General features: G+C 44.8%; 2 protein-coding genes across 4 annotated transcripts; one reads left to right on the forward strand and one right to left on the reverse strand.

Moving 5' to 3' along the window:
- Positions 1 to 51: 51 nt before the first annotated feature.
- LOC115586680 (palmitoyltransferase ZDHHC7-like) lies at positions 52 to 16,120 on the forward strand. Its single transcript, XM_030425925.1, has 8 exons — positions 52 to 178; positions 1,600 to 1,682; positions 2,781 to 3,083; positions 3,837 to 3,961; positions 12,191 to 12,287; positions 12,830 to 12,911; positions 13,089 to 13,219; positions 13,401 to 16,120. The coding sequence occupies exons 3-8, from the start codon at positions 2,787 to 2,789 to the stop codon at positions 13,578 to 13,580; spliced, it is 912 nt and encodes a 303-aa protein (XP_030281785.1). The 5' UTR covers positions 52 to 178; positions 1,600 to 1,682; positions 2,781 to 2,786; the 3' UTR covers positions 13,581 to 16,120.
- Positions 4,261 to 27,047, reverse strand: LOC115586679 (E3 ubiquitin-protein ligase TRIM39-like). 3 transcript variants are annotated; one of them, XM_030425922.1, is made up of 3 exons: positions 26,877 to 27,047; positions 25,624 to 26,781; positions 4,261 to 4,911 (listed from the first exon to the last, which is right to left on the reverse strand). In XM_030425922.1, exons 2-3 carry the CDS (start codon positions 26,762 to 26,764, stop codon positions 4,664 to 4,666), a joined length of 1,389 nt encoding a protein of 462 aa, XP_030281782.1. In that variant the 5' UTR covers positions 26,765 to 26,781; positions 26,877 to 27,047; the 3' UTR covers positions 4,261 to 4,663. The 3 variants fall into 3 exon arrangements, with proteins under 3 accessions (XP_030281782.1, XP_030281783.1, XP_030281781.1); XM_030425923.1 differs by lacking the exons at positions 25,624 to 26,781; positions 26,877 to 27,047 and adding an exon at positions 6,165 to 6,315 and having other exon boundaries at positions 4,261 to 6,069; XM_030425921.1 differs by lacking the exon at positions 4,261 to 4,911 and having other exon boundaries at positions 23,936 to 26,781.
- Positions 27,048 to 27,536: the final 489 nt, after the last annotated feature.

The raw sequence follows: 27,536 nt of genomic DNA on the forward strand, positions 1-27,536 counted from the left end.
GAAGCTGAAATAATGGAAATAAATGATTTTCATGAAGTGACGCACCCTGATGACGCACCGCGCTGATGACGTCACTGAAAACATGCCGTCGTAATACTAGGCGTATCAATGAGTGTAAAACTGAGCGGAGCTACTGTTAGCATGTCGCTGGTTCATCCGCAAGTTTAACGTCGTTTCGGTGAGAATAATCATCAATTTCTTGTATAAATAACGAGTCGTGTGACTGTTTACCTGTCAGGTGCTTAACACCTGAAACAGATAAAGGCATAACGTTATTTTAAGAGATGACAGCTATGTTGAAAAGCTAGCTTTTAGCTGACAGCTAGCTTAGGTTGTCTAACTCATGTCTCAGCTGTTAAATAAATCTATCGTCTCGTAACATTGACGTTTAAAGGTTCACCTGTGTAACCACACGTTGACACTAGACATTTTACCGGTGAATAAATGTTGCTATCGTACACAGCTAAAGCGCCATTAGTGGGTGATGTAGCTGCTAGGTTTGTTATGCTAACGTAAAGGGCTAGCTCAGCTAAACATCGTTGTGGGAACGTTACCATGTATTTTTAATTTACAGCACACAGATAAACAACAATAATGTAAGTTGTAGCAGTTGGTAACCTTTTTATCGTTAAATTAGAAGTCAGTGCAGCAGGTGGAGAGTAATGTCTCTGTTAGCCAGCTGTTAGCTTCAACATCTGTATCCTGTCAGTCAAGTAGTGTTTGTTTTTTACACAATCAAAGGCAACATAAAGATCTAGTTTGTAAATGTTACGTCACCAATGATCTAGGTTTGACTACAAGAACTTTTATCCAGTGGTGAAGATGTTTTCTGGAAATACTTTTAAAATTTTACTGAAAAGTAAAAGTCCTTTAAAGTATTTAAAGTTGAAATCCTCACTGTGTGTATTGCTGTCACATGTTCCCTGTCAGCTTCATCATGTTTAACTCATGTTTCTGCATCACTGCTGCATTAATGTGTATGTTGCATTTTACTGCCGTAGATGTTTAAAGAGACATTGTGTAGTTTAGAGAAGTGAGAAACTGAGAATGTTATTATTTACAATATCATAATTATAATAATACAAACTGAGAATTATGTATTATTTAAATCAGTGAATGAACAAGTTGTTCTCAGAGGAGAATAAGGTCCCGGAACGCTGTTTGAAATTACAAAGGTGGCAGGGTCCGCCACATATAAACTGTGTTTTTGTCCTTTAAGGTCAGTTTGATTATTCAGTTTATTCAGTCATGAAAACAAAGAGAGTTTGATTGTTTAGTTTGTTTAGGCAGAAAAAAAAATCAGCCAATGAGGAACTTTGTCTTTATCTCATTAACATTTCTTCACCTTTGTGCACCTTTAAGTTTGAGCTGATTGTAACCACTTTATATACTGAAGGATAGTTAACAGTCTACAGCAGTGCAACATATTCTTTAAGGTCATCGTATGTTTGTTGCGTGTCTGTTCTGTCAGAACAACACGATGCACTTTCCAGTTTCTTTATATGAGTTAGAAGTAGGATGATTTTTAGAAAACAGTACTTAGATTAGTAAATTAACTTGATCGGCCTCCACATCTGCTTGTATCTCTGCTGTCCACAGTGATGTGATCCAGAGGAGAAACAGTTTGAGACTCCGCAGAGCAGCTGGAGGAAATAATGCAACACAGTTAGAGGCACTTTCAAGTAAGTATTCATCATTGTGACTCAGACTTTTATCTCCAACATTCATCTTTATCTCTGGGATGTCGATTTTCTTCTGACACTTGACTACATACAGACTTTTCTTAACTTGTTGATGTGAAGTATTTTGTGCTTGATTTTGTTTTGGTCTTGCCCACACTTTCTGTCAAACTGTTTGTTTGGATAATAGTAATAAATCATCTATAATATAAATATAACTTTTCAGTCAATTTTGTTTTGGTCGTGGCCACACTTACAATTTTGTACTTTCTGTGAGACTGTTTGTTTTAATAATAATACAGTTTATACATGTAGCACTTTTCACTCCAGGACTCTTTACATCATCTAATAGAAAACCAGTGCACTAAAGCATATGTGAAAAAAAAACTCAACATCCATCACAGATTAGATATAGACGTAAAAAGGTGAGTTTTGATCAGTGATTTAAATGTGGACAGATTAATGAAGTCTCGGATGAGTTTCAGTGGGCGGGGACAGCTGTAGGTTCTGTCACCCCGGGTCTGGTGCTTGGTCCTGGGTGGAGGAGACAGGAGGCCGTGGCAGAGGAGAGGGTGGAGCAGGTGGATGAGTTAGGAAGGAGCCTGGTTATTGGAGGCTTTGTAGGCGAGGAGTCTTTGAATTAAATGCATTGTGGGACGAGGAGCTGGTGGAGGTTCTGGAGGACAAGCGTGATGTGGTAGCGGGGATGGAAGTTGTTGAGAAGGCGACTGAGTTCTGGATGTATTGGAATTTATTTAGGACTTTGGATGATCAACATGCACCAAGTGGAATAATTTTGCAGTAGTCAGTTCTGCATGTGATGAAGGATCAGAGTTTTTACAGCAGAGAAGGAAAGTTATGTGTGAGGGCAACTGTGTTTTTTTAGTTGGAAGTTTGCAGTTCTTGTGATCAGATCTGATGTGACGTTGTGTCTGAAGGAAGTTAAAAATGACTCAGAGGTTTAGACTGAACAGAGTTGAGTTATTGATAGGGAGGCAAACGCTGCGAGCTATTAGCAGCTGATAATAAAATGTTGTAAATTTCCTTTATCTTTGAAAGACCTGTTTCAGTTAAACTTTTCTCCCCGGTTCCCTCCTTCAGGGCAGAATGTCCTCGGGCCACAGGCTGAGAGATGTGGAGCAGCAGCGCCCCCTGCTGGACGGGGAGGAGGTGGTGGAGAGTCCCCACAGCGATGCAGATCAAGTGTGGTTCATCCAGGACTGCTGCGGCATGGTGTGTGCCTTCATCACCTGGTTCCTGGTCTTCTTCGCTGACTTTGTGGTCACCTTCGTCATGCTGCTGCCCTCCAGGAGCTTCTGGTACGCCGTGGTCAACGGGGTGCTCTTCAACAGCCTGGCTGTGCTGGCTCTGGCCTCCCACCTCCGCACCATGCTGACCGACCCGGTGAGGAAGCTGAGGGTTTAAGGGCGAGACTACTTGCCTGATGTTAGTTTCATGGGAGAAATATAACCCAAAGACTTAAATCTTAAAGGGAAAGAGCCTCGCTCAAGGCGAAGTCTCGCTCTGAAATCTTGCAAGAAGTTACAGATAGACAAAGGTGGAAACACACAATTGGAGCGAGCAGTTTAGTTTAAAGGGTTTAAATTAGAGGAACTTCCAGCAAGAATTGATTTCCAAAGTCAAGACTGAATGTAGTGAAGCAACAACTGCAACAACTCAGCTCGCAATTTCAGAGTGAGACTTCTCTTTGAACAAGACTTGTGTTTTGTGCCACTGAGACAGTTCTTGTATGTGTACCAGGCCACATTTCTGCAGCATCCCAGCAGCAGCTGTCTGCTCTGCTCACGTCACAGACAGCAGCTGAATCCATCTGCACAGAGCAAAATGAGTCAGACGGCAAAACAGCATCGTGCACCCTGTCAGAGTTCAACATAAAACACCCTGTGCAGACGCTCTGATCTACAGAACAACAAAGTTGAAATAATGAACAATACACACGTATATAACTACATAGCATAACGACCTCAGCCTGTCAGTGACAAACGTTACAGTCAGAGTTTCCACCAAAGGATCATGTTGCAGCCATGTTTTAGCTGCCAGCTGTGGAGATCTACGGGAGCGTTTCCCAGGTTTAAAAATGCTGAAATATAATGTTCTCTGTCTTTTAATGTCATGTCTCCTCCCTTGTCTCCTCAGGGAGCCGTTCCAAAAGGAAACGCCACTAAGAAGTACATGGAGAGTCTGCAGCTGAAGCCGGGCGAGGTCATCTACAAATGTCCAAAATGCTGCAGCATCAAACCTGAGCGGGCTCATCACTGCAGGTCAGAGTGATTCGTACCACCAGGAGGGACTTTAACAACAACCCTGCTGTGCTTAAAGATTCATAGAGGGATTTTTAATCAGGCATCAGCCACAGAGCACCTGATGAATTCACTCCAACATTCACTCTCTTCTGGTTCTGTTTTGGTCTCAACCAGCGGCTGAGAAAAGGCTGATGGGAATCTTTAGTTTTGCAGGTGTTTGGTCATAAACTGAAACTTTGGCTGATATAACAGCTGCTACAACATCTTCTGGCTCTTATTTTGAAAAGAAAATGCACACAGATGTTGTGGCATCGAAATTTGGGCTGTTCAGGTTGATTGGCTGATGTAGAGATAAACACGCTGAGATTTAACATGAAAAGGTCGACAATAGAAAACAAAGCAAACTGAAAACTAAAACTACAAGAACAGAAACATGAACATCTGTGTTTGTGAATAATGAGACAGCAGGAGGAGCAGGTGAAGATTAACAGGTTGAATTCTGTGATTTTTAATTTGATGTTGACATGTTGACAACAATTTAAAGTTGACAAATATTTTTTAAATAAAACACCTACAGAGCTCGTAGAATGGTGCAGAAGAAGTCTCTCAGCACTTTTACTCTGTTTTCTCTGCTCATGTAGCATCAAGTTAGAAAATATTTGTACTGCAGGGAGAGAAAGTTTTATTTAAGGGCCGTCTTTCCAGAGATGAAATACTTCTTTACCTGCTCTGTTCCACTGTCACACACACCTTCAGAGGTGATATCTTCAGTTTATCTACAGTCTCAATGTATGGAAACATCCTCTCAGTGAAAGTGTGTGTGAAGGTGTGTAGGTGTGTGTTAGTATCAGGATCAGAGAACGACAGCTTTCCTCTGTTCCAGTCCAGATTCACTCTGATCCTCTGGAGCTCCTTCTGCACTACGAGATCAGTGAGTGGAGCTGATGGTGACCACACTGAGTATTTACCAAAGGAACACCTTATTCTCCATAATCCAGACTGTATGAATCCCTTCCTCTGGACAGACTCTGCTAACACACCCAGTTCCCAGTATGTAATGTCTCCAACCTCGATGTCCCAGCTGTGAGTCCCTGAGTTAAAGCCCTCAGAGCCCAGGACAGAGCAGTAACAATGAAACCTCTCTCGATTATCAGGAAGCTTCTGTCTCTCTCCTCGTCTCACACTGCTCAGATCTTCAGACAGGATGAGTTCTGGATGAGCAGTGTTTGGGTCCAGAACCACAGGAGTGTAGGAGACCATGTCCTTCATCTTGTTCCAGATGCTGAAGCTCAGGTTGCCCAGGTGTTTGGCCTGGTCTATCAGAGCTCCTGAGGGCAGCTGTGGATCCTCCAGCAGGGGGCGCTGCTGGACTCTTTCCACTGCAGCCTTGTAGTTGTGCAGGAATGAGACGTCTTCAGCTCTCAGCTCCTCCTCTGTGGCTCTGACTGTGTGTGAAAGAGCTGCTATCTCTCTGCTCAGAGCCTCCATCTTCTCCTTCATCATCTGACTCTTCTGCTCCTCTTCCTCCATCAGTGCAGCCATCCTGGCCTCCTCTTCCTCTTCTAGAAACTGGTGCAGCTTCTTAAACTGATCCTTAATCTGCCTCTCTGTGTGTCGGGCCTGGACCTTCATGTGTTCTGCTGTCTGATCAAACTTCACTTTAACTTCTTCAAAAACTTTCAACTTCTTCTTTAAAGACTCCAGAGTTTCCTGAAGTTTCTTCTTGTGTTGTCGTGCAGCTTCATCGATTGGTCTGAATCTGTGGTTGGTGTGTTGTTCTGAGTCTCTGCAGACGAGACACACCGGCTGCCGATGGTCCAGACAGAAGAGTTTGAGTTTCTCAGAGTGCCGACTGCAGAGATCCTCTGAAGCTCTCTGATCTCTCTCCTGTGAGAACGTCTCACACAGGTTTTTTAATGTCAGACTTACAGGTGGATGATCCCTTGAAGATCTTCTCCTACAAACTGGACACTCCCGTGTTTGTCTCTCTGTCCAGCAGCTCTGCAGACAGTCTTTACAGAAGCTGTGGCTACATGACAGAACGACAGGCTCTCTGAAGACATCATGACACACCAGACAGCAGAGATCCTCCTCTAACCTGGAAGCCATTTTGTCTCTGAGTGACGCTGTGAACACAGCAGACAGTACAGTCAGTTACAGCTCCACTTCCTCCTTCACTTCACTAAAGTTTACTTTGAGTTCTGGTTCTGGTCTGACTCATCTTCAGTGTGTGGAGCGTCTGCAGTGTTGTAGTTTCCTCCTCCTCTCTCCTGTAGATGAACTCACTCAGAGGACGTTGTTAGTTCATTCTGAAGGTGGATCTGATCGTCTGTTTGTGGTTCGATACTAAAGACACACACACACACACACCGACAAACTGTTTCCTGGTTTGCTCAGGTGAGTCAGGTGTGGGCGGAGCTTTGTCAGACCTCTGCTGAATGCTGTTGGTTCACACGTGACTCAGAGGAGTGTTTCAGTCCAAAGTCCTGTTTCACTGCAGGAAATGTAATCTGATACACTTGTTGTTGGAGGGAGGGGCTATAGTCCCATCAGAACCAGCGCCAGCACTGCCTGAACTGTAGTGTTCTCTATTATATTATTACTTATATTAAAGATTGATAATTTTAAGATAAAGAGATAGATAAAATATTAACTTCAAAATATGTTAACGTCACATTTATTTGGGCAACAATATCTTTATGTTTTGTTTATTAAGCAGACAAAAAAAGTTACATTTACAGTATTTTGGATCATTTAATATATTTATTTTATTAAAAATATTTCATATATTAACAAAACGAGATTTACAGATGTAACTAAGGTTCTGTGAATTCTGGATGACCGTCAAAGGCGGTATGAAACACCTGGATAAGCATCACATGCATGTGCAGATGAAGACATAATACCAACAAAGTCACGTGACCTGGGTGACCTGATAAAGGGGGCAGGCACCCAGCGATCATCTCCTACAGAATTTTCTCGTCAAGATTCCAAGTGACAATGAACTCCAGAATTCATAGAACCCTAGTTATATTTGTAACTCTCGTTCTATTTCAGTCTTTCTGACCGCCAGAGATGGTATAATATACCCGGATGACCTTTACCAACAAAGTCATGAGAATTCAGATTCAGTTGCAGACTGAAGGAACAGACAAGACAGCTGCCGCCACAGGATGGGGAACGGCCACATGAACTCTGTAGAAGCAGGTAAAGATTCAGGAAGAAGCCCACGCAGCTGCAGCACAGATGTCATTCAGTGGAACGCCCTTCAAAGCAGCCCATGACATGGAGACACTCCTGGTCGAATGACATTTCACTGAAGGCCCCTGAGCCTGTACGCATGAGATATGGTATCAACAACCTAATGCGAGCCCTTCCTATGCCCTCCATGACAGAAAAACTAAGCATCAGACTAACCAAAACTAGCAGAAACCTCCATGTACTGTTTCAGAGCTCGAACAGCACAAAGAAAGGTGGCATTAGGAGGTAGTCCCTCCAATCCCGACTCTGGGGCAAAAGCCACCAAACTGATGGGTAGGTTAACATGAGAAGCAGAAAGCCTCTTAGGGAGGGAATGAGGGGTTTGGCCACATAGTAACCCCCAATCCATCAGAATTCCACTACCACAGTCACTGGCAACGGACAGAGCATGAAGCTCACCAGTGCACTTTGCAGATGTAACAGCTAGAGGAAAGGCAGTCTTGCAAGACAGCCACCTGAGGTCAGTGTTTTCCAGGCGCCCAAATGGAGGAGAACACAAGGCTTCCAGGACAGCAGGCAAATCCCATGGCGGCACCTGAACAGCATGTGGAGGATGCAAACAGAGCGCCTTTTAAGAAACCAGCCCACCACAGCATGTGACCCCAGGAATCGACCATCCACAAAGGCATGTCGAGCAGAGATGGCAGCCAGACACCTTTATAGTAGAAGAAGAGAGCCCTTTATCCAGCCATGTCTGAAGGTATTTGAGCAGTACAGGCACAGAGCAATGCTCTTGGTCCACATTCTGGCTACCACACCAACCAGAGAAGATTTTCCACCTGTTGGCGTAGAATACACAAGCACTGATTATGGTCTGGACAACAGCCTGATTACAAAAATTCAGTAACAAGTCCGGTTCTTCAGGGGCCAGACATGCAACTGGAGGTGCTCCGGGTGAGGATGCCAAATGCTCCCCCACCCCCAATTGTGACAGGAGATCCTGCCTCAGTGGGAGAGGCCAAGGCACTCTGTTGAGAAGCCACTGGATAAGAGGAAACCATATCCTCCCAGGGCCAGTAGGGAGCCACCAGCAACAGTGTGTGATTGCACCCATCTATACTGTGAAGTGTCAGCATGACTAGTGGGATCGGAGGAAAGGCATACAGGAGGCAGTCCGGCCAGGAGTGTGCCAGGGCATCCTGCCCCAATGGGCTGGTCAGTTCCGATAGGGAAAACTACAGCGGGCAGTGCGTTGACGTCTCTGAGGCAAACAGGTCGACATCCGCTCTGCCGAACCTCTCCCATGCCATCTGAACCACTGTGGTGTTCAGCCTCCACTATCCCGGAGGGGGCTTTTGTCGAGAAAGCAGGTCTGCTGCTGCGTTCTGCACACTAAGCAAATGCATTGCCTTGAGACATGTAAGGCGAGGTGAGGCCCATTGAAGGAGCCTCTGAGCCTCCTGTAGGGAATGACTGGACCTGGTTCCCCCTTGGTGGTTCATATGATAAACTGTCAAAGTGTTGTCTGAAAGAACAAGGACATGCCTCCCTTCCAAAAAGGGAAGGACACAACACATTTATGTGCTGGAGCCTCTGTTGAGGACTCCAGATTCCCCTGACTGTCCTGTGGCTCCAAACAGCACCCCAGCCCAAGAGGGGAGGTGTCTGCTACCACTACCTCCCGACCGGAAGACAGCCCAAGGGAACACCGCTGGAGAAATAGGCCCTGCTTCTCCAGGGTTTGAGAGACCAGGCACTTGCTTGAGACCATCATCATCCTGCCTTGGTGCCTCTGGGGTTCGAGGCCCAAACCATTGATGTGAGACAAGGTTGAGGATGTCGTCCACCCTCTGTGGGGAGTGATAGGCCCTCATCATTACCGAGTCGAGGACGACCCCAATGAACATGACTCACTGACTGGGATCTAAACAGCTCTTTGCAAAATTCCAGTAAGACCCAACTGGGTCACATGGGTCAAAAGAGACGTTGTGTCGCAGATGGTCTGCTCACCGGTCGCAGAGCATATGAGCCAGTTGTCCAAGTAAGGGAGAATATGAATGCCCTTGCTTTGCAGAGGCAAAAGTGCTGCTGAAACACATCTAGTAAAGATCCGAGGGGCAAGTGAGGGCCCGAAGGGGAGTACGCGGATCTGGTATGCCTGTTCGAAGGCATAACCAAGGAACTGCCTGTGGTGACCTTAGGTTTTCCTTGACAACAGTTATTCTGACCCCGTTGAGCTTTGGGGGTCGACGCCTGAACTGAATACTGTATCCCTTGAAAAGAGTTAAAAACGGCTTAGATGTTGTGAGGAGAAACGACTGGCGCCTGGGTCTGGGTAGTCAGGTCCGACTCCCACGACCTTTGGGTAGCTTGAGGTGTCGGTCGGCAGGTGGTCCGTATCTGGGTGCCCTGAAAGGCAGGCTGCTGAGGGGCCCTATTTAAACGGTCCTGCTGGAACGAGGGGCGGCCGGCTCTTGAGTCACCCTGAGCATTAGCTGCAGAGCAGGGCGCTCTAGTGTGCCTTGGTCTAGGCAGTGGTGTCTGGCAGAAGTCAGCAAACCGTTGCTTGACTTTGTTCACCTGCAGACTGGGCTCCAAAGCCTGTTGGGCTGCAGGTCCCAACATATGGCCTGGAACAACAGGTAGCGTGCAGAGTGTCTTTCTACATGCCTCTGACAAGGGGGACTGGGCAAGCCACACTTGGCGCTGGGCCATGGTCAAGGTGGACATCAGTCTCCCAAGCTCTCTAGTCTTGAAAGCAATTGCCTGGAGTGAATCATCACTGAGGCCCTGTGCCTGGGGCATCTGTGTCAGTAGTATGGAGGGACTGTGATAGAGCCAGAACCAGGTGGGAAAGGGAGTTACCAATACGCCCCATCCGAGCCGCTATATCATAGCTCTTGGTAAGGAGGTCATCAGTGATCCTACACTGTGGGCATGGACAACTGGCATAGGGTCTAAGCGCTTCATCTGGAGACACTATCATAGAAGCGATTGAAGCATCAATGGCAGGCATCTTATCTAGACCATATTGGATGGCGTCTTTCATGGCAGCCAAAGCCCTGCAGTCACTTGGCAGGTAGAGGAGAGCCTTGGGGTTCGGCCAGTTCATTGATGTATGGCTCCAAGGGTGGAATCCTAAAGGAAGACGGTTGAGGGGCATGTTTGAAAAAAGCATTAGAGGGAGCAGCCTCTACAGGGGCAGCATCCAACCCGAGCCGTGAGATGGCCAATTGGATGGCCTGTTTAACTGTGGAAAGACTGGCCTCAGCATCCCTCAAGGGGTCTGCACCCGATCCATGAGAGTCTATCACCGAGGGAAGGGGGGAGCCCCCCTCCCGTTCTTCCTGTCCCCTTCCTTCATCATCAGTAAAGAGATTCCCAGAGGCTGCAATAGATATTGTGTCCTTGTCTTGCTGGCTAGCAACATGGGGCGAAGAAGCTAGGCTGTCACTGTCAACATAGCTCTGTGGTGATCTTCCGAGTGGTGGCTCTGAAGCAGCAGCGCCAGCAGTAGCAGAGGGACCACCAGGCTGCAGATTAAGAAGGAAGGCCTTAATCTTGGCCAATTCGGAGGCCAAAGTGTCCATGTTAAGGGCTAAAGGTTCAACACCCCTTTTTTTCTAGCAACGGAGGCATCATCCTGTGCATGTCCGAGGCGCTTGGGGCCGGGAAGAGGGCTGTACACAGGTGTCCCGGAAGGGGGTAACCTAGCCTCAGCAAAGCCACTATCAAATTTGCAGTCCTTTCTGCTAATGGCATGCAGGTGCAATTAATGCAAGCATTTTCAGTCAGCGCCTGTCTGAGGTGTTCAGTGCCAAGGCACAAAAAGCTTCTGTCATGGCCATCCTCTGGGCTGAGAGGAGACACAAACAGACAACACTGACACAGAGGCTGTCAATATGGCAGTTGAGCGGGAACACTCAAGTATAATCCAACAAATAAACAGCAAGTGACACCGTAAGGCTAGTGGTGTAGCAGCAGGTTGAGAAACATCCATCTACAGCCAACCCAGCACCATGTCACAGTAAAAGCACCAGCGACGTTGCAGCAAAGTGAGGAAACACTCGGCTGTAGATTCTGTCAAACCAGCACCTGTAGTGTTGTAAAGCTGGAGATGTAGCAACAGAGCAAAAAACACTCAGCTTACAAACCAGGTTGACCGTAGCCGACAAATCTCTTTTTTTTTATTTTTCACACAGTACCGTAGGTAGCGCTAGCTAACCCCCGACACAGCCGTCAGAGAGGCGAAAGCACCTCACAAGGGCAGTCGGTAGCAGGAAAGCTCTGGCTAGCAAATGCAGTAGCTAATTAACCTGGGTTGAGTGTAGTAGGCAAGCTAATACAAACAACGACCTGTGCGCTATGGCGAGAACATGAAAAGGAGACAATTGCTGGGTGCCTGCCTCCTTTATCAGATTGCTTGCGTCACCCAGGTCGCATGACTTGACTATGGGTATTATGTCTTGATCTGTGCATGCGCGTGATGCTTATCCAGGTATTTCATATCGCCTCATGCGGTCAAAAAGAATGAAATAGAACTTTGATTTTACTGTTTGGAAACTTTAAAATCTGGACTAGAATTTGAAATAAAGGATCTGAACAATGAAACAAGTAGTTATAAATTGATTTGTTGATTTTTGCTAATCTTTTATTCAGTTCTTCAAACAAACACAGACACACACTCATTGTCTCTCTAGCTGCTCAGGGTTCCTGTTTCCTCAGCAGCTGCTCTCTGATGCATCTGGTTTTTGATTCTGAGCAGGACGTCTTCATCTGAGCTTTTTTGTTAAGAACTCCTGAAGTATCAAATGCTCAAGAATGAACATTTGATCCTTTCTGTGTTTTTTTTTTAAATGAAAATGTTGTTTAACACGAGAGAATAACCTCTCACAGAGGGGACGTCTCGTACATAAAGATGAAGCTGCCAACATTTTTTTCTTCGTTGTCATCTCGAGCTGTTATTAAGCTATTATTAACAGATGATAAGTTAGTCAGTCTAGTCAGGAAGTAATGCTGGTTGTATGTTTCCTTCTTCTTCTACAGTATCTGTAAGCGCTGCATCCGTAAGATGGACCACCACTGTCCCTGGGTCAACAACTGTGTCGGGGAGAAAAACCAGCGCTTCTTCGTCCTCTTCACTGTGAGTTCAACCACCTTTGTTTCCACATACTGAGACGATTTTGATAATGACATATTTTTCTCTTCTTGTCGTTCAATCCTGGCTCTTGGAAACCAGCCAGCCTGCGTCCGCTGATTGAAGAAGGTGACGACTCTGTTGTGTGAATAGAGTAGACTTTAGTTTTAGCTAGCAGAATGTTTAGAGCGCAAAAAGTGACTTTCACTGACTGAAAAAGTCTCTGCTTGTCGAAGAGTCAAATATTTAATATATGACATCATCCATAGTGACAGAATTTAAAGGGTCTGTTGGTACCAGCAGTGAATCACAGCCTGACACATCTTCTTGCTCTGAGGCCATAGACACACACATCTTTCATGATAAATTGTCTGTCTTATCTGCAATAAACAGCATCTAAACCTTCCATCAGTCACCTCGGTGAATGTTTCCCATGTGGCATCACGACAGGCTGAAACTGACTGTAAATCCAGTTGGAGCTCTCAGAGTGTGAGATGTTAAAACAGCCACACAGTGAAGAGGTCTGACACGTTTTCCTCCGTCCACAGATGTACATCGCTATGATCTCAGGTCACGCTCTGGCTCTCTGTGGATACCAGTTCATCACCTGCGTCAGAGTCCAGTGGAGCGGTGAGCTTTATTTCCTGTTAACCTCCGTCAGCGTTCTCTTCTGCAGGACTTTGAACCTCCAGTACAAACACAGATTTAGTTTCCTCTGACAGTGATGGATGTGAAACGACGGCCTGGACTGTTGTGGCTGAAGCCGTCTGTGGTTCATGATGTTGCTGTGTTGTTGTTCTGTGTCAGAGTGCAGTGACTTCTCTCCTCCGGTCACCATGATGCTGATGATCTTCCTCTGCATGGAGGCGCTCCTCTTCCTCACCTTCACAGCTGTTATGTTCAGCACTCAGCTGCACTCCATCTGCAACGACGAGACGGTGAGAACACAAACTCAGCTTCTCTTCTACCAGTGTGAGTGTGTGTGTGTGACAGACAGTGTGGCCGATGTAATCTGTGCATCAGAATCCTGTATTGATCCTGTTGTGAGTGTGTTTCTGTGTCAGTTGAAGACGTGTAATTATTGTGTGTAACGAGGTTGTGTGTGTGTGTTTGTGTCAGGAGATCGAGCGTCTGAAGAACGAGAAGCCGACGTGGGAGCGTCAGACTCGCTGGGCCGGGCTGAGGTCTGTGTTTGGAGGTCAGCCGTCACTGATGTGGATCAGCCCCTTCGCTGGACTCAAACTGCCAACCTTAGTCCGCAAACGCACCTGGAGGGGCGGGGCCGAGTTCTCCGTCTGACCACCTGTCTGTCAAACACTACACAGTGGAGGGATTCAAACCAAACAGCAGTGGTGCTGATGAACCTGCAGCGAGTCCAGCTGGCTTCACAGATCCCAACAGGATGTTTCTGAGCCGGAGAAACCAGGTGATTGGTCTCCATCTTCATCGTACCTTCCTCATCGTTGGGGAGCTCCGACCCCACTGGGAGTAAGTACAGATGTTTCCCGGTCAGACGGACTGGAGGCCGACGCTGCTGCACGTGTGAAGAACCTTTTTATTGCTCTGACAACACGTTCAGACTCGGAGTCTGGACGTTTTTTAAATGTGCTCGTTAAGATGCTGGATCTTCTGAGAGCCGTTACTGACTACAGAATCTGTTATCGGACTGATAATCATATGAACCACTGCTGTAACTAAAGCTGTCGCAATGAAATGAAATATTAGACAATTAATATAACCATTCTTCCTTTCTGTTGACTTTAAATGACATCATGTGCGTCTGTTTAAAGGGACCCTGTGCAGTTTTTTGTTCCTACATTCAGTGTTGATCATCAGAACTCATCGTGTGGATCCTCCAGGTCCAACAAAAGTGCTTTTCCTTCAGCCAGTTATTTTAAACCTTTAACTGCCTGCATCAGTGTTTTACTGTCCTGGTCTTCTGCTGTTGGTTCGTTGCTGTGTTTGTCAGCACGTTACCTCCTGTAGACCGGTGAACAGTGTGAGACTGTGTCGGCCACATCATGTGCATCAGAACCAGGACCCACTCATAAAGCACCTCTCCATAGTGCTGCTGAAGGTGAGAATTCACAGGGAACCTTGAAGAAATCAACTTCAACACCATCCAGTTCCTTCATTACAAGCAGGATTTTTAATTGTTGCCTCAAACTCCCGTCAATAAATCTGACGCTGATGTTTCCAATCACCACATTTTCTTTAAACCATCTTTCTTTTTCCTCCTAAACATGTTTTTTGTTTGGTTTGTTTGTGTGAGTGTTCTCAGTCAGATTCTTAACTGCCTAAACATGTTGAAGCTAGTTGATGAAGACCACCTGAGTCCTCAGAGGGTTTTATAAGACGACCTCCGTCACTCTATTCACAGCTGGACCAGGTCAACACCTTGTATACTGCCGGTCCGTGTCGGGTCAGTCAGTGGTGGAGTTTATGATTTGAGTTTCTGGATATTAAATGCTCACATGCTATTCTTTTTGTTCTGGTCCATGAACTAAAGAATCAGATCACATGACGTTGTTGAGCTGTTTGAGTCAAACATCGCAGACGTGTCCGAAACAAACATTTCACTCACCTCCGACAGACTGAATGTCATGGTGATATACTCCTTCGTAGTAGTTTGGTGAAACACTCACTGAAGATGTGAGAGAAAACAGTTTGATGTAAAGAAACGTCCTCTGCTGACGTAATAACTGTTCACTTAGATTAATTGTAATGAGGAAACACTAAGACTCGACTGCCTGGATCAATACGTCACTTCATCACTCCCTCTGTGTCGCAGACTAACACGTTTGTGAGGCTAAAATGTCACAAAAAAACTAAAATAAACTTCGTCCCCAAGTGTGAAGTTTTGCTGTTGGACATTAGTGAAGGACTGTGGACGTTAGCCTGATATTTAGACTGATGAATGTTGTAAAATCAAAAATCAAACCCTGTCAGTAAAGGTCCAGTTTTTAAGATAGTTGATTGTTGAGTGTAAACTGACCCGACCGACTGACTGACCGACCCAACACGTCGGTACTGAACGAGTTCCAAATCATTTACATGTGATCTGTGTAATCCTTCAGTCACACGTTCTTCTGTCTGCTCGTGAATTTTAGTTTCTGAATGCAACAAATTATCTCTAATCACGTGTTCGTTGCATTTATGAACAAATCTGCTCTGTAGAATGATTCTTCCAGAGGCCTGATGCTGTCAAAGTGCCATTTATTTGTGATTTCTACTAAAGTTAACACTGTTGAGTGCTTGCAGTGAGATTGAACCTTGTGTTTTGTGTATCGAGCATCTCTGAGCTGTCGTCCGATGACTCTGGAGAACAGGAAGTACCTCACTGGCGTCTGTTTCAAACCACAGTGACCATCAGAACCGACGGTTTCCTTCATATCTCAACACGCTGAACCTCACAGGTTGTGTTGAAGTGTTTCTGTTCCTGCTGCTTCCTCCTGTTCAGAGGGAGTTTTCTTTTATTGATCATTCACTAAATTATTATCCAAAATCTTGGAAAAAGTTTTGACTTGTCTTAAAAAACAAAAATCAAACCCTGAAATTGCCTTTAATGACATTTTGTAAAATGTTTTTTCTTTTAATTTCTTCACTTCATCTGATATTTTATTTTGAAAAGCACCTGGAAATCATTAACAGTCCTTCAGTGTAAAAGTAAAGCTGGTGAGACTTCAGACGACCGACAGAGAATCTGACCTCCTGCTGAATGTATCTGTGTCTTTGGGCTGCTTGTACTTTTGTTTTTTAGATTTGAGCCTTTTGTATGTTGGTCTCTTTCCATATTTCAGACACTTTGAATAAAAGTTCCTCTCTACCTCTTAAAAGCATCTCAGCTTCTAACTCTCTTCTTATGTCGTCTGAATTGAGTTCCTGACTTCAGTGACAGAGAACTGTCAAAACTTTTGTCCAAACTTTTTCCCTCGGAGGGTCAAAACTCCAAATTACAACTGTGTATGTTGTCGTGTCGCTGCTCAGATCATAAATAAATATTCATAGTTATGGATCCTGTATATTTGAAGGGGCTGCTTTAATTTACATGTACAACCTTATTGATCATATGTGATCAGATTGTAACATGACGTCAGATGTGAGATTTAAGCCTGTGACGACTTGTTGAAGTCATTTGTTGCTGCTGGACTGTTGATTTCTTTGTGAAGGACTCAGTCTGAACGTTAAGAGACATCAGACACTTTATTTGTCCTCGTGGTCACACAGTGAAGTGTGTTTGATACCAGCAGCAACGTCAACATATAAGAAAAGAAGCCGAGTTAAAAACAAGATGAATGAATGAGAAGGATGAACAGACTGAGAGCTGCGGTCATGTTCCATCTTCACATACAGGATGTGACTTCATGCTTCTCTCCGCTCTGCTAACAGAGAGCAACAGTCGCTAACTTAAGTTTAGAAACAGAGTGTCATCACCTGGTTCCTGGTCTTCTTCTCTGACTTTGTGGTCACCTTCGTCATGCTGCTGCCCTCCAGGAGCTTCTGGTACGCCGTGGTCAACGGGGTGCTCTTCAACAGCCTGGCTGTGCTGGCTGTGGCCTCCCACCTCTGCACCATGCTGACCGACCCGGTGAGGAAGCTGAGGGTTTCAGACCAGCTGCCTGAAGCTGGAAGACTTAAAGGGACATGATGGTGATTTTAAAGCTGGTGTGTAAATGATTCATACCAAAGGTGTTGGAGTCAGTCCTGTATGTTGCTTCAGTCTGCTGCAACATTTTAGTGCAGCTCTGTTACAAAATGCTTGATGTTGGTGAATAAAAAGAGTCTCGCTCTGAAATCTTTTAAGAAGTGCTTTGTTACAGGAAGACAAAGGTGGAAACATACATGTGGTATCACAGATAATCATTTGATGTTTGTATACTTACCTCTTGACATGGTTAGAGTGATACTCCCTGCAGAGATCATCATTAGTCCTTGGGTGTTATGTTGAAGTACCTATAAGAGTCCAGCAGAGGGCGGACTGAGACCGTTTAAGTTGCCAAGGTTCATGTTATGCATGCAGAAGAGGTGGACGGCTGACAGAGAGTTGTACATGTGTGTATGCTGCAAGTGGTTCAGTAAGGACCTTTGGAAACACAGTTCCGGCGTGGACATTAGATTACTTATGAAGATGCAACATCTTTTTGGCGACCAGGACTAGTCTGGGGGAGGACAGCCATCGGAAGGACTTGAAAAGAATAAACACAAGGGAGTCCGGTACAGGTTTGGAGCTAAAAAGTGACTGCAGTTTGCCTCCTGCTAAGAAGAGAGGCATGGCTACCACTGGCACGCTAGCAGGATTTGACCTTAAGAACCAGCCCTGGGATGAGTATATTGAAATGCTCAAGCAGTTTTTGTTTTGACCTACAGCCGGATGCACAACCTTCTCAGCCTGGACAAACTGAAAGATAAATCCTTCCAAGAGCTTGCAGTCCTGATGAAAAATCACTTTGATTGAAAGCCTGGTGAAATTGTGCAAAAGTACAAATTTGACTCTCGTAACCTAGGACGAGGCTGGCTGGAGGACATATATCAGGGCCCGTATTCACAAAGACTTTTATCTTAACGTTAGGAGTACTTCTAAATCGGACTAAAAGTTTTTATGTAGGAGTCGTTTCTTAAAAGTAATTCACAAAGCCGCTGAGACCTACTTTTAGTTATGAAAACAGTGAACTCCTAAACTAGAAGTAACTCTCTGTTGCTATGGATGACGTCATTTTATAAGGACGCACTTAGAAGCGGTGACAACGTTGATTGGCTGTTGAGTGACAGGGCAGCCCATTGAAAAGTCATTTAGGCTACGCAATGCATGAAGTGAAAATAAGGAAGTTGCCTGCAAGCCCATGACAAAGCCTATGAAAAGATATTGGATAAAGAAATGTGTTTATGATGAGAATTAAGTCCCCCCCCCCCCCCCCCCCCCCCCCCCCACAACAAAAAACGCTTCGGACAAAAACTACAAATTAGAAGATTCCGATGAAAAACGTGAATTGCCAATAAAAGCGGCATTTGCTCGAAAAGCTGCGTCAAACCACTCTCCATTAAAATTCGGGAATCGTGTGTTGATCCGGGCCATTTCGCAACAATGTCCAGTATATTGTAACATGCATCAAAGACAATTTGTGTATTGATGGAATGCAACTTTTTCCGATTGACAAAAGCCCTATTCACATGGGACTAGTATAACCTGGGGACCTCCAGTAACTTCTAATAATTGCGGAGGTCGTCTGTGATCTTAATCCCGTGTGAATCTGCCATGTCCATAATTTGTAAAGTAAAAATTCCACCGCAAATTACCTATCATATTTCACCAAACACAGAGGTCATGTGATAATATCAGTCCCGTGCGAATCGGCATCTCTGTGATTTGGGATCGTTTTTTGTTTTTCTTAAGGTTTTTTGTGTTTTCCACCTTTTTTCTGCCTTTTTCCCGGTCGAGAATTATGGAGGCTGCGTTGGGAATTATAAATGAAAGTTTTGACAGCATTTTGGGTGCAAATTCAGGAGGCTCACCAGAAGAGCGAAATTTCGAAAGATGATTAGATGGATTACATGCATGGCAGCATGCGGTAAGGAACATTTTTCCATCTTTCAACAGGCTCACCAGTTATTATATTTAAAATATCCATATATAACAGTTGTGCTGCTCCAGCAAGGGCTTCGGTGCGATCGACCCGGGGATAATGTCAGTAAAACACAGACTTTGCTTATCCTGTGTGAATGCGCCGCACGAAACACGGACGTGGTGGGATAAATTCTAAATCACTTGAGGTCCCCAGGTAATACTAGTCCCGTGCGAAGAGCTGCATTTTCCCCGTAGCCAAATACCGGTGTGTATTTTAACTCTGGCGTTATTGGATTGTTTCGGTTGGTTGGGAACGTTATTGCGTCCCTCACCAACTCAACCACAACTTCAGTCCCTTCACGGTCCATCTGACATCGTTTTAATAATTCCCTGTCATTTAGCGTCTCCAAAACATTCGGCTGTGAACAGGTCTTAGCGAGTTAGGAGTCCTCTGGACTACTTCTAAGGTCTCCCAGACTTAGGTGCTACTTTTAGGCTTAAAATGTTTTGTGAATAACTCTTATTTTCAAAAATTAGGAGTCCTAAAGTTACGACTGACACGCCCATTATTTTTAGGAGTTGCTCCGAAATTCGCCTGTTAGGAGCTACTTTTAGCCTTAAGATTCTTTGTGAATATGGGCCCTGGACTGGAAAGAAATAAAAAAAAAACAGACGCAAAGCTGAAAAAGTGCACCAGGTTAAGACAACAGAAAACACACTACAGCCAGTGCAAAACAAGAACGAGAACGTGTTCAAAGAAGAGATTGGCACCCTGAAAGGCACCAAGCCACCATTTGTGTAAAACAGGATGCCACCCCACGTTTCTTCCTCCAACTGTCTGTTCCATTTGCCCTACGAGCAAATGTAGGTGAGGAAATAGACTGTTGAAGGAAAACATCATCTTGCCAGTGAAATACACTGAATGGGTGCCGTCTGTGGTGCCAAATCTGAAGCCTACAGGGACTGTAAGACTGTGCAGAGACTACAAACTTACGGTGAACACAGTGGCTTCCCTGGAACAGTATCCAGTACCCAGAGTGGAGGACCTGTTCACAGCGCTTTCTGGAGGAAAACAGTTCTCTAAACTAGACACGAGTCTGGATGAGGAATCAAAGAAGGACGTGACAGTGAACACGCAACGAGGGATATTCAAGTACAACAGACTGCCTTTTGGAGTGGCGTCTGCGCCAGACATATTTTCCGAAGGACGATGGAAGGTCTTTTGAAAGGGATACCTTTGGTGGTTGTGTATTTAGATGACATCTTGGTGAGCGGGGAGGACGAGGCAGACCACCTGAAGAACTTAGCCGAAGTGTTGAGCAGATTGGAGGAGGCGGGTCTTCTGCTGAAAAGAAGCAAGTGTGCCTTCATGCAAAAAGAAGTGGAGTACTTGGGGCACAGAGTGGATGCAAAGGGGCTCCACCTGGTGGAGAAGAAAGTCAAAGTCATCATGGATGCTGCTGCTCCCACGAGCATCACAGAACTCAAAGCATACTTGAGTTTGTTAAACTATTTCAACAAATTCCTCCTCAACCTGGCAACCCTGTTGGCCCCCCTATGAACTTTTGAGACAGAATGTGAACTGGTCATGGTAAAAGAAACAAGAAGAAGCGTTTCAAAAATCAAAGACACTGCTGAACTCAACTGATTGTGTTAATTGACTACAAAGACAACCGAGAGTTACTTCTCACATGCAATACGTTACCATGCGGTGTGGGAGCCGTACTGTCACACAGGATGGACGATGGCAGTGAGAAACCGCTGAGGTTTAGTCACGCACGCTCTCACCTGCTGAAAAGAGGTACTCTCAGCTGGACAAAGAAGGCTTAGCTGTAATGTTTGGCCTCAAGAAATTCCACAAGTACTTGAGTTTTCACTATTTATACAGACCATAAGCCACCGATTTCTCTGTTCAACATGAAGAAGCCTGTACCTCAGATGGGCTCAATGAGAGTGCAAAGATGGGCTGTGACGTTGAGCGCTAATGAGTACAACATCGTGCACAAGCCCGGCAAACACCATGCAAATGCAGATGCGCTCAGCAGATGTGCCGGAAACAGCGCCTGAAAATGAGATGGCCGAACAAGTCTTGATGATGGATGTACTGGACGACACACTAGTTGACACCACACAAATCAAACGCTGGACAGCTAAGGATGTCATCCTGTCCCAAGTCCATGAGTACACCTTAAAAGGCTGGCCTGCACAAGCAGATGCTCGTTTCAAGCCATATCAACAAAGAAAGATGGAACTGAGTGTGAGGGATGGATGTGTGCTCTGGAGAGTCAGAGTCGTCCTCCCCACCAGAGGCTGAGACAAATTACTGAAGCTACTGCACCAGACTCATACGGGCATGTCAGAGATGAAAGGTCTGGAAAGGTGTTATGTATGGTGGGAAAGTTCACTTTCTACATGAACTAGTTCAAAGTTCAGTTCACAAATTTTAAAATGAACTAGTTCAGTTCATAGTTCATAATTAAAAATGTTGAACTAAGTTCACAGTTCCAAAAATGAACCAGTTTATAGTTTGTTTTTTTTCCAATGTGTTGCTGCGAGCTATTATTTTTCAAAATTATTGCCACAGCCCATATAGAACCACAGACAGCAATTATTTGATCAGTTTTAACACTGAAGCTGCAGCTCTCCATCAATATTCTGCAAAGCCAGCTTGTCCAGCTGCGGCTGGGAGATGAAGACAGTGGAGCCGCTACTGTACACCGTTAATGTGATTTGGGTGGTAGAGGATCTATTTTGGCTCGCCGTTGCCGTGTCTTTTGATTTTGATTCACTTGCACAGACCTTGAAAGGCTCGCCGGGTGCTTTAGTTCAATGTGCCGTTTCAGGTTTGCGTTCTGGATAGAGTACAAATTAAAAATAAAATAAATAAATAAGTAAATAAATAAATAATTTCAAAAAAGAAGAAGAAAGGGAAAAAATAAATAAATAAATAGATAGTTCAGTGGCTTCAGGGAAACACTTTTCATAATGACTCAGTAAGGTATTACTTTTTTGTTATTTAATAAAATCAGAGCAAAGAGCTCAGTTCCAGCAGAAAAGGAGCACATTTAGGTGGTGATTTTGCACATTTTTGTTTGTGAATAAAACATTTTGCATAGGATAACAAAGTTCATCATGTGTTCAAGAGCATCATCTTCTGGTTTAACAGCAAATAACATGTTTAAGGGTAAGAGAATGACAGAGAGCAGCATCAACTTCACTCCAAAACTTTGTAGATATATCACAGTAAAAAAACAGATGTGGAGCCTTCATGTGTTTTTGCCTCCATGCTTAGCACATTGATGACGCATGCGCGGTGCGACTCTGTGGTGGCTGGTGTTATGGGTGTTGTCAGTGTTGTGTCCGTTCAGGAAGAATTAATCTGTGTTCGTTTGGTGATGCCTCACTGCATGTTTGGTATGCAGCTGTTTCTGTCTGAAATAGTTAAGTTTCGCTTTGACCGAAAGTAAAGCGAGTTACACAAACCTCTCGTCCAGATTGGGTGTTTTTCCGCTACATATTAAGTCTGTTCCCGGTGTGTTTTAGCCGGTTTTCGCCTGGAAGGCTCGATGGAAATCTGGCCCTGTGTTGAACGAAGTTAAACTGTGAGAACGCGACGTTCACAAACGCCAGAATGAACGCGTTCACAATAACGTTCATCAGGCAGAATACAGTACGTTCAGTTCATGTTCGCACAAAATATGAACGAGTTCATGAACGATCGTTCATTGAACGCGTTCAGGCACAACACTGGTGATATGTATGGTGGCCAGGTATGGATGATACCATTGAAAAGGAAGTGCAGTTATGTGAAGAATGTCAAAAACACCACAAGTCACCGCCCACTCCAAGTGGATGGACATTTACCCGGTGAAATCAGCTACATCACAAGTCACCATCGCAAGACTGCGACAGAGTTTCTGTGTGTTCAGTCTGCTGAAGATGTTGGTGTCAGACAATGGAACATGTTTCACAAGTGCTGAATTTGAGACATTTATGAAACAAAATGGCATTGATCGTGTCAGATCAGCACCTTTCCATCCGTCCTCCAACGATCTGGCAGAGAGGGCGGTGCAGACTTTCAAGGAGGGGATGAAGAAGGTAAAAGAGGAAACTCTGCAAATCACACTGTCCAGATTTCTGTTCAGTTATCGAATCACACCGCATGCAACAACAGGCTTGTCACCTGCAGAACTGATGATGTCACAGAGACTTTGATCAGCTTTTGACTTGCTCATACCTGATGTGAAAACAAGAGTGCAGCAAAAAGAACTTAAACAGAAAGAGAATCATGACACAAAGAAAAGACTGAGAAGATTCGCACCAGGGGACAAAAGTGGATCCCAGCTGTTATTATTGTGAGCTCATCAGGTCCAGTGTCGTACACCGTCACCATCAGAAGTGGTCAAACCATGAAGCGGCATGTGGATCAGATTAGAGCCAGATTGACAGTCAATGTTCCCCGTGAACCTGACACCGAGCTGAAGTTGCTGCCTGACATGGAAGCGAGCTCTGAGGGCTGCTTGCCTTCAATGATGGAAATAACACTGCAACCTCTGACAGATAAGCCCCAGGAGCCGCAGGCTGCTCCATGCACTCAGGCTCAACCAGAACCACCAGTTGCACCGGTGCTGCAACGTTCCCAGAGAGAGAGACGTTCACCTGTGCGTCTCAAGGACTTTGTTAGATAGATAGATACACAGTTAAAAAAACTCTCTGTCCTGTGTTAGTGTTGGTGTATTATCCAGTACGAGTTGTTAACTTAAGGGGGAGGAGATGTGGTATCACAGATAATCATTTGATGTTTGTATACTTACCTCTTGACATGGTTAGAGTGATACTCCCTGCAGAGATCATTAGTCCTTGGGTGTTATGTTGTAGTACCTATAAGAGTCCAGCAGAGGGCGGACTGAGACCGTTTAAGTTGCCAAGGTTCTTGTTATGCATGCAGAAGAGGTGGACGGCTGATGGCACGTAGCCAGAGAGTTGTACATGTGTGTATGCTGCAAGTGGTTCAGGAAAGAGCTTTGGAAACAGCTCACGTGTGGACATTAGATTACTTATGAAGATGAAACAATACAGTGGGAGCGAGCAGTTTAGTTTAAAGGGTTTTAATTAGAGGAACTTAAAACACAGAAACAACAAAAAACACAATCTTAAACACAATCTTAAGGAGTCATTTACATCTGACAGCATGACACTCCACTGCCTGTCTGCTGGGATCTGAAGCTGCATGGAGGATATATAAGATAACAGAGATGTGCTCGGTGGAATCAAAGTGTTAAACTCACACACTTGTAATAACGACCTCAGCCTGTCAGTGAGGAAACGTTACAGTCAGTTTCCACCAAAGGATTATGTTGCAGCCATGTTTTAGCTGCCAGCTGTGGAGATCTACAGGAGCGTTTCCCAGGTTTAAAAATGCTGAAATAAAATGTTTCCTGTCTTTTATTTTCATGTCTCCTCGCTCGTCTCCTCAGGGAGCCGTTCCAAAAGGAAACGCCACTAAGAAGTACATGGAGAGTCTGCAGCTGAAGCCGGGCGAGGTCATCTACAAATGTCCAAAATGCTGCAGCATCAAACCTGAGCGGGCTCATCACTGCAGGTCAGAGTGATTCGTACCACCAGGAGGGACTTTAACAACAACCCTGCTGTGCTTAAAGATTCATAGAGGGATTTTTAATCAGGCAGCAGCCACAGAGCACCTGATGAATTCACTCCAACATTCACTCTCTTCTGGTTCTGTTTTGGTCTCAACCAGCGGCTGAGAAAAGGCTGATGGGAATCTTTAGTTTTGCAGGTGTTTGGTCATAAACTGAAACTTTGGACAAACTCAAATGTTGACGAGTCTTTGGCTGATATAACAGCTGGTACAACATCGTCTGGCTCTTATTTTGAAAAGAAAATGCACACAGATGTTGTGGCATCAATATTTGGGCTGTTCAGGTTTATTGGCTGATGTAGAGATAAACACGCTGAGATTTAACATGAAAAGGTCGACAATAGAAACACAAAGCAAACTGAAAACAAGAACAGAAACATGAACATCTGTGTTTAGTGAATGATGAGACAGCAGGAGGAGCAGGTGAAGATTAACAGGTCGAATTCTGTGATTCTTAATTTAAACATGTTGACGACATTTTTATGTTGACAAATCATTTTAAATAAAACATCTACAGAGCTCGTAGAACGCTGCAGAATAAAAGTCTCTCTTTTCCTTAAAAACATTATTATGATCATGAATACATGATTTTAAAATGTTTGTCAGGTACAAATTAATTGTTCTGTTTATCTCTGTGTCAGAATTTCAGAACTTTTTTCAGAACTTCAGAAAACTGAGCCCCGTCCAATCCGGTGCAGCGCTGTGCACTCTGGGAGTTGTAGTCTTTCTACCTTTTGAGTGGAAGTGAACACCACAGTCCTTTTACTCTGTTTTCTCTGCTCATGTAGCATCAATTCAAAAAATATTTGTCTTTCTACTGCAGAGAGAGAAAGTTTTATTTAAGGGCCGTCTTTCCAGAGATGAAATACTTCTTTACCTGCTCTGTTCCACTGTCACACACACCTTCAGAGGTGATATCTTCAGTTTATCCACAGTGTCAATGTATGGAAACATCCTCTCAGTGAAAGTGTGTGTGAAGGTGTGTAGGTGTGTGTTAGTATCAGGATCAGAGAACGACAGCTTTCCTCTGTTCCAGTCCAGATTCACTCTGATCCTCTGGAGCTTCTTCTGCACCACGAGATCAGTGGGTGGAGCTGATGGTGACCACACTGAGTATTTACCTTCGTATAACATTATTTCCCATAATCCAGACTCTATGAATCCCTTCCTCTGGACAGACTCTGCTAACACACCCAGTAACCAGCCTGTACTGTTTCCAACCTCGACGTCCCAGCTGTGAGTCCCTGAGTTAAAGCCCTCAGAGCCCAGGACAGACCTGAAGATATCAAACCTCTCTGGATTATCAGGAAGCTTCTGTCTCTCTCCTTCTCCCACACTGCTCAGATCTTCAGACAGGATGAGTTCTGGATGAGCAGTGTTTGGGTCCAGAACCACAGGAGTGTAGGAGACCATGTCCTTCATCTTGTTCCAGATGTTGAAGCTCAGGTTGCCCAGGTGTTTGGCCTGGTCTATCAGAGCTCCTGAGGGCAGCTGTGGATCCTCCAGCAGGGGGCGCTGCTGGACTCTTTCCACTGCAGCCTTGTAGTTGTGCAGGAATGAGACGTCTTCAGCTCTCAGCTCCTCCTCTGTGGCTCTGACTGTGTGTGAAAGAGCTGCTATCTCTCTGCTCAGAGCCTCCATCTTCTCCTTCATCATCTGACTCTTCTGCTCCTCTTCCTCCCTCAGTGCAGCCATCCTGGCCTCCTCTTCCTCTTCTAGAAACTGGTGCAGCTTCTTAAACTGATCCTTGATCTGCCTCTCTGTGTGTCGGGCCTGGACCTTCATGTGTTCTGCTGTCTGATCAAACTTCACTTTAACTTCTTCAAAAACCTTTAACTTCTTCTTTAAAGACTCCAGAGTTTCCTGAAGTTTCTTCTTGTGTTGTCGTGCAGCTTCATCGATGGGTCTGATTCTGTGGTTGGTGTGTTGTTCTGAGTCTCTGCAGACGAGACACACCGGCTGCTGATGGTCCAGACAGAAGAGTTTGAGTTTCTCAGAGTGCCGACTGCAGAGATCCTCTGAAGCTCTCTGATCTCTCTCCTGTAAGAAGGTCTCACACAGGTTCTTTAACACCAGACTAACAGGTGGTTCATCCTTTGAAGATCTTCTCTTACAAACTGGACACTCCCGTGTTTGTCTCTCTGTCCACCAGCTCTGCAGACAGTCTTTACAGAAGCTGTGGCTACATGACAGAACGACAGGCTCTCTGAAGACATCATGACACACCGGACAGCAGAGATCCTCCTCTAACCTGGAAGCCATTTTGTCTCTGAGTGACGCTGTGAACCCAGCAGACAGTACAGTCAGTCACAGCTCCACTTCCTCCTTCACTTCACTGAAGTTTACTTTCAGTTCTGGTTCTGGTGGGACTCACCTTCAGTGTGTGGAGCGTCTGCAGTGTTGTAGTTTCCTCCTCCTCTCTCCTGTAGATGAACTCACTCAGAGGACGTTGTTAGTTCAGTCTGAAGGTGGATCTGATCATCTGTCTGTGGTTCTGTACTAAAGACACACACACACACACACACACACACACACACACACACACACACACACACACACACGCACACAGACAAACTGTTTCCTGGTTTGTCTCGTGTGAGTCGGATGTGGGCGGAGCTTTGTCAGACCTGCTGAATGCTGTTGGTTCACATGTGACTCAGAGGAGTGTTTCACATTTAAGTCTGAACACGAAAAAGTAAATCAGGTTTTAATCTTCAACATTAATCTTTACTTTCTGTTGTAATTATCAGTAACTTTGTGTCTGTTTTCATTTCATCTCCTGTCTTTATTCATTGTTTGGTTATTTTATGAAGAGAGAAACAGCAGAGAGAGATTCAGTTCTTCAGTCAACAACATCACATGAACCCAAACTGAGACGTCCACCTTAAATATAGAACGACTCGTCCTCTCACTGAACAGACGACTGACAGCAGAGTTCAACTGATGGAGACTGAAAACACTCAGAATCAGAATCATTGTGACTTTATTACATCAAAAAGAGAGAAAAACAGAGAGCAACAGTCGCTAACATCAG

Source organism: Sparus aurata, chromosome 8, assembly GCF_900880675.1.
Source record: "Sparus aurata chromosome 8, fSpaAur1.1, whole genome shotgun sequence".
Classification (NCBI taxonomy): Eukaryota; Metazoa; Chordata; class Actinopteri; order Spariformes; family Sparidae; genus Sparus; species Sparus aurata.

Excerpts from the sequence above, each read along its gene's own strand:
- LOC115586680 (XM_030425925.1), top strand. The coding sequence starts at position 2,787 with ATGTCCTCGGGCCACAGGCTGAGAGATGTGGAGCAGCAGCGCCCCCTG. Across the intron at positions 3,962-12,190 it reads GAGCGGGCTCATCACTGCAG|TATCTGTAAGCGCTGCATCC; the intron begins GTCAGAGTGATT and ends CTTCTTCTACAG. Across the intron at positions 13,220-13,400 it reads CCATCTGCAACGACGAGACG|GAGATCGAGCGTCTGAAGAA; the intron begins GTGAGAACACAA and ends TGTTTGTGTCAG.
- LOC115586679 (XM_030425922.1), bottom strand. The coding sequence starts at position 26,764 with ATGGCTTCCAGGTTAGAGGAGGATCTCTGCTGTCCGGTGTGTCATGAT. Across the intron at positions 4,912-25,623 it reads GGAAATAATGTTATACGAAG|GTAAATACTCAGTGTGGTCA; the intron begins GTAAATACTCAG and ends GGTGTTCCTTTG.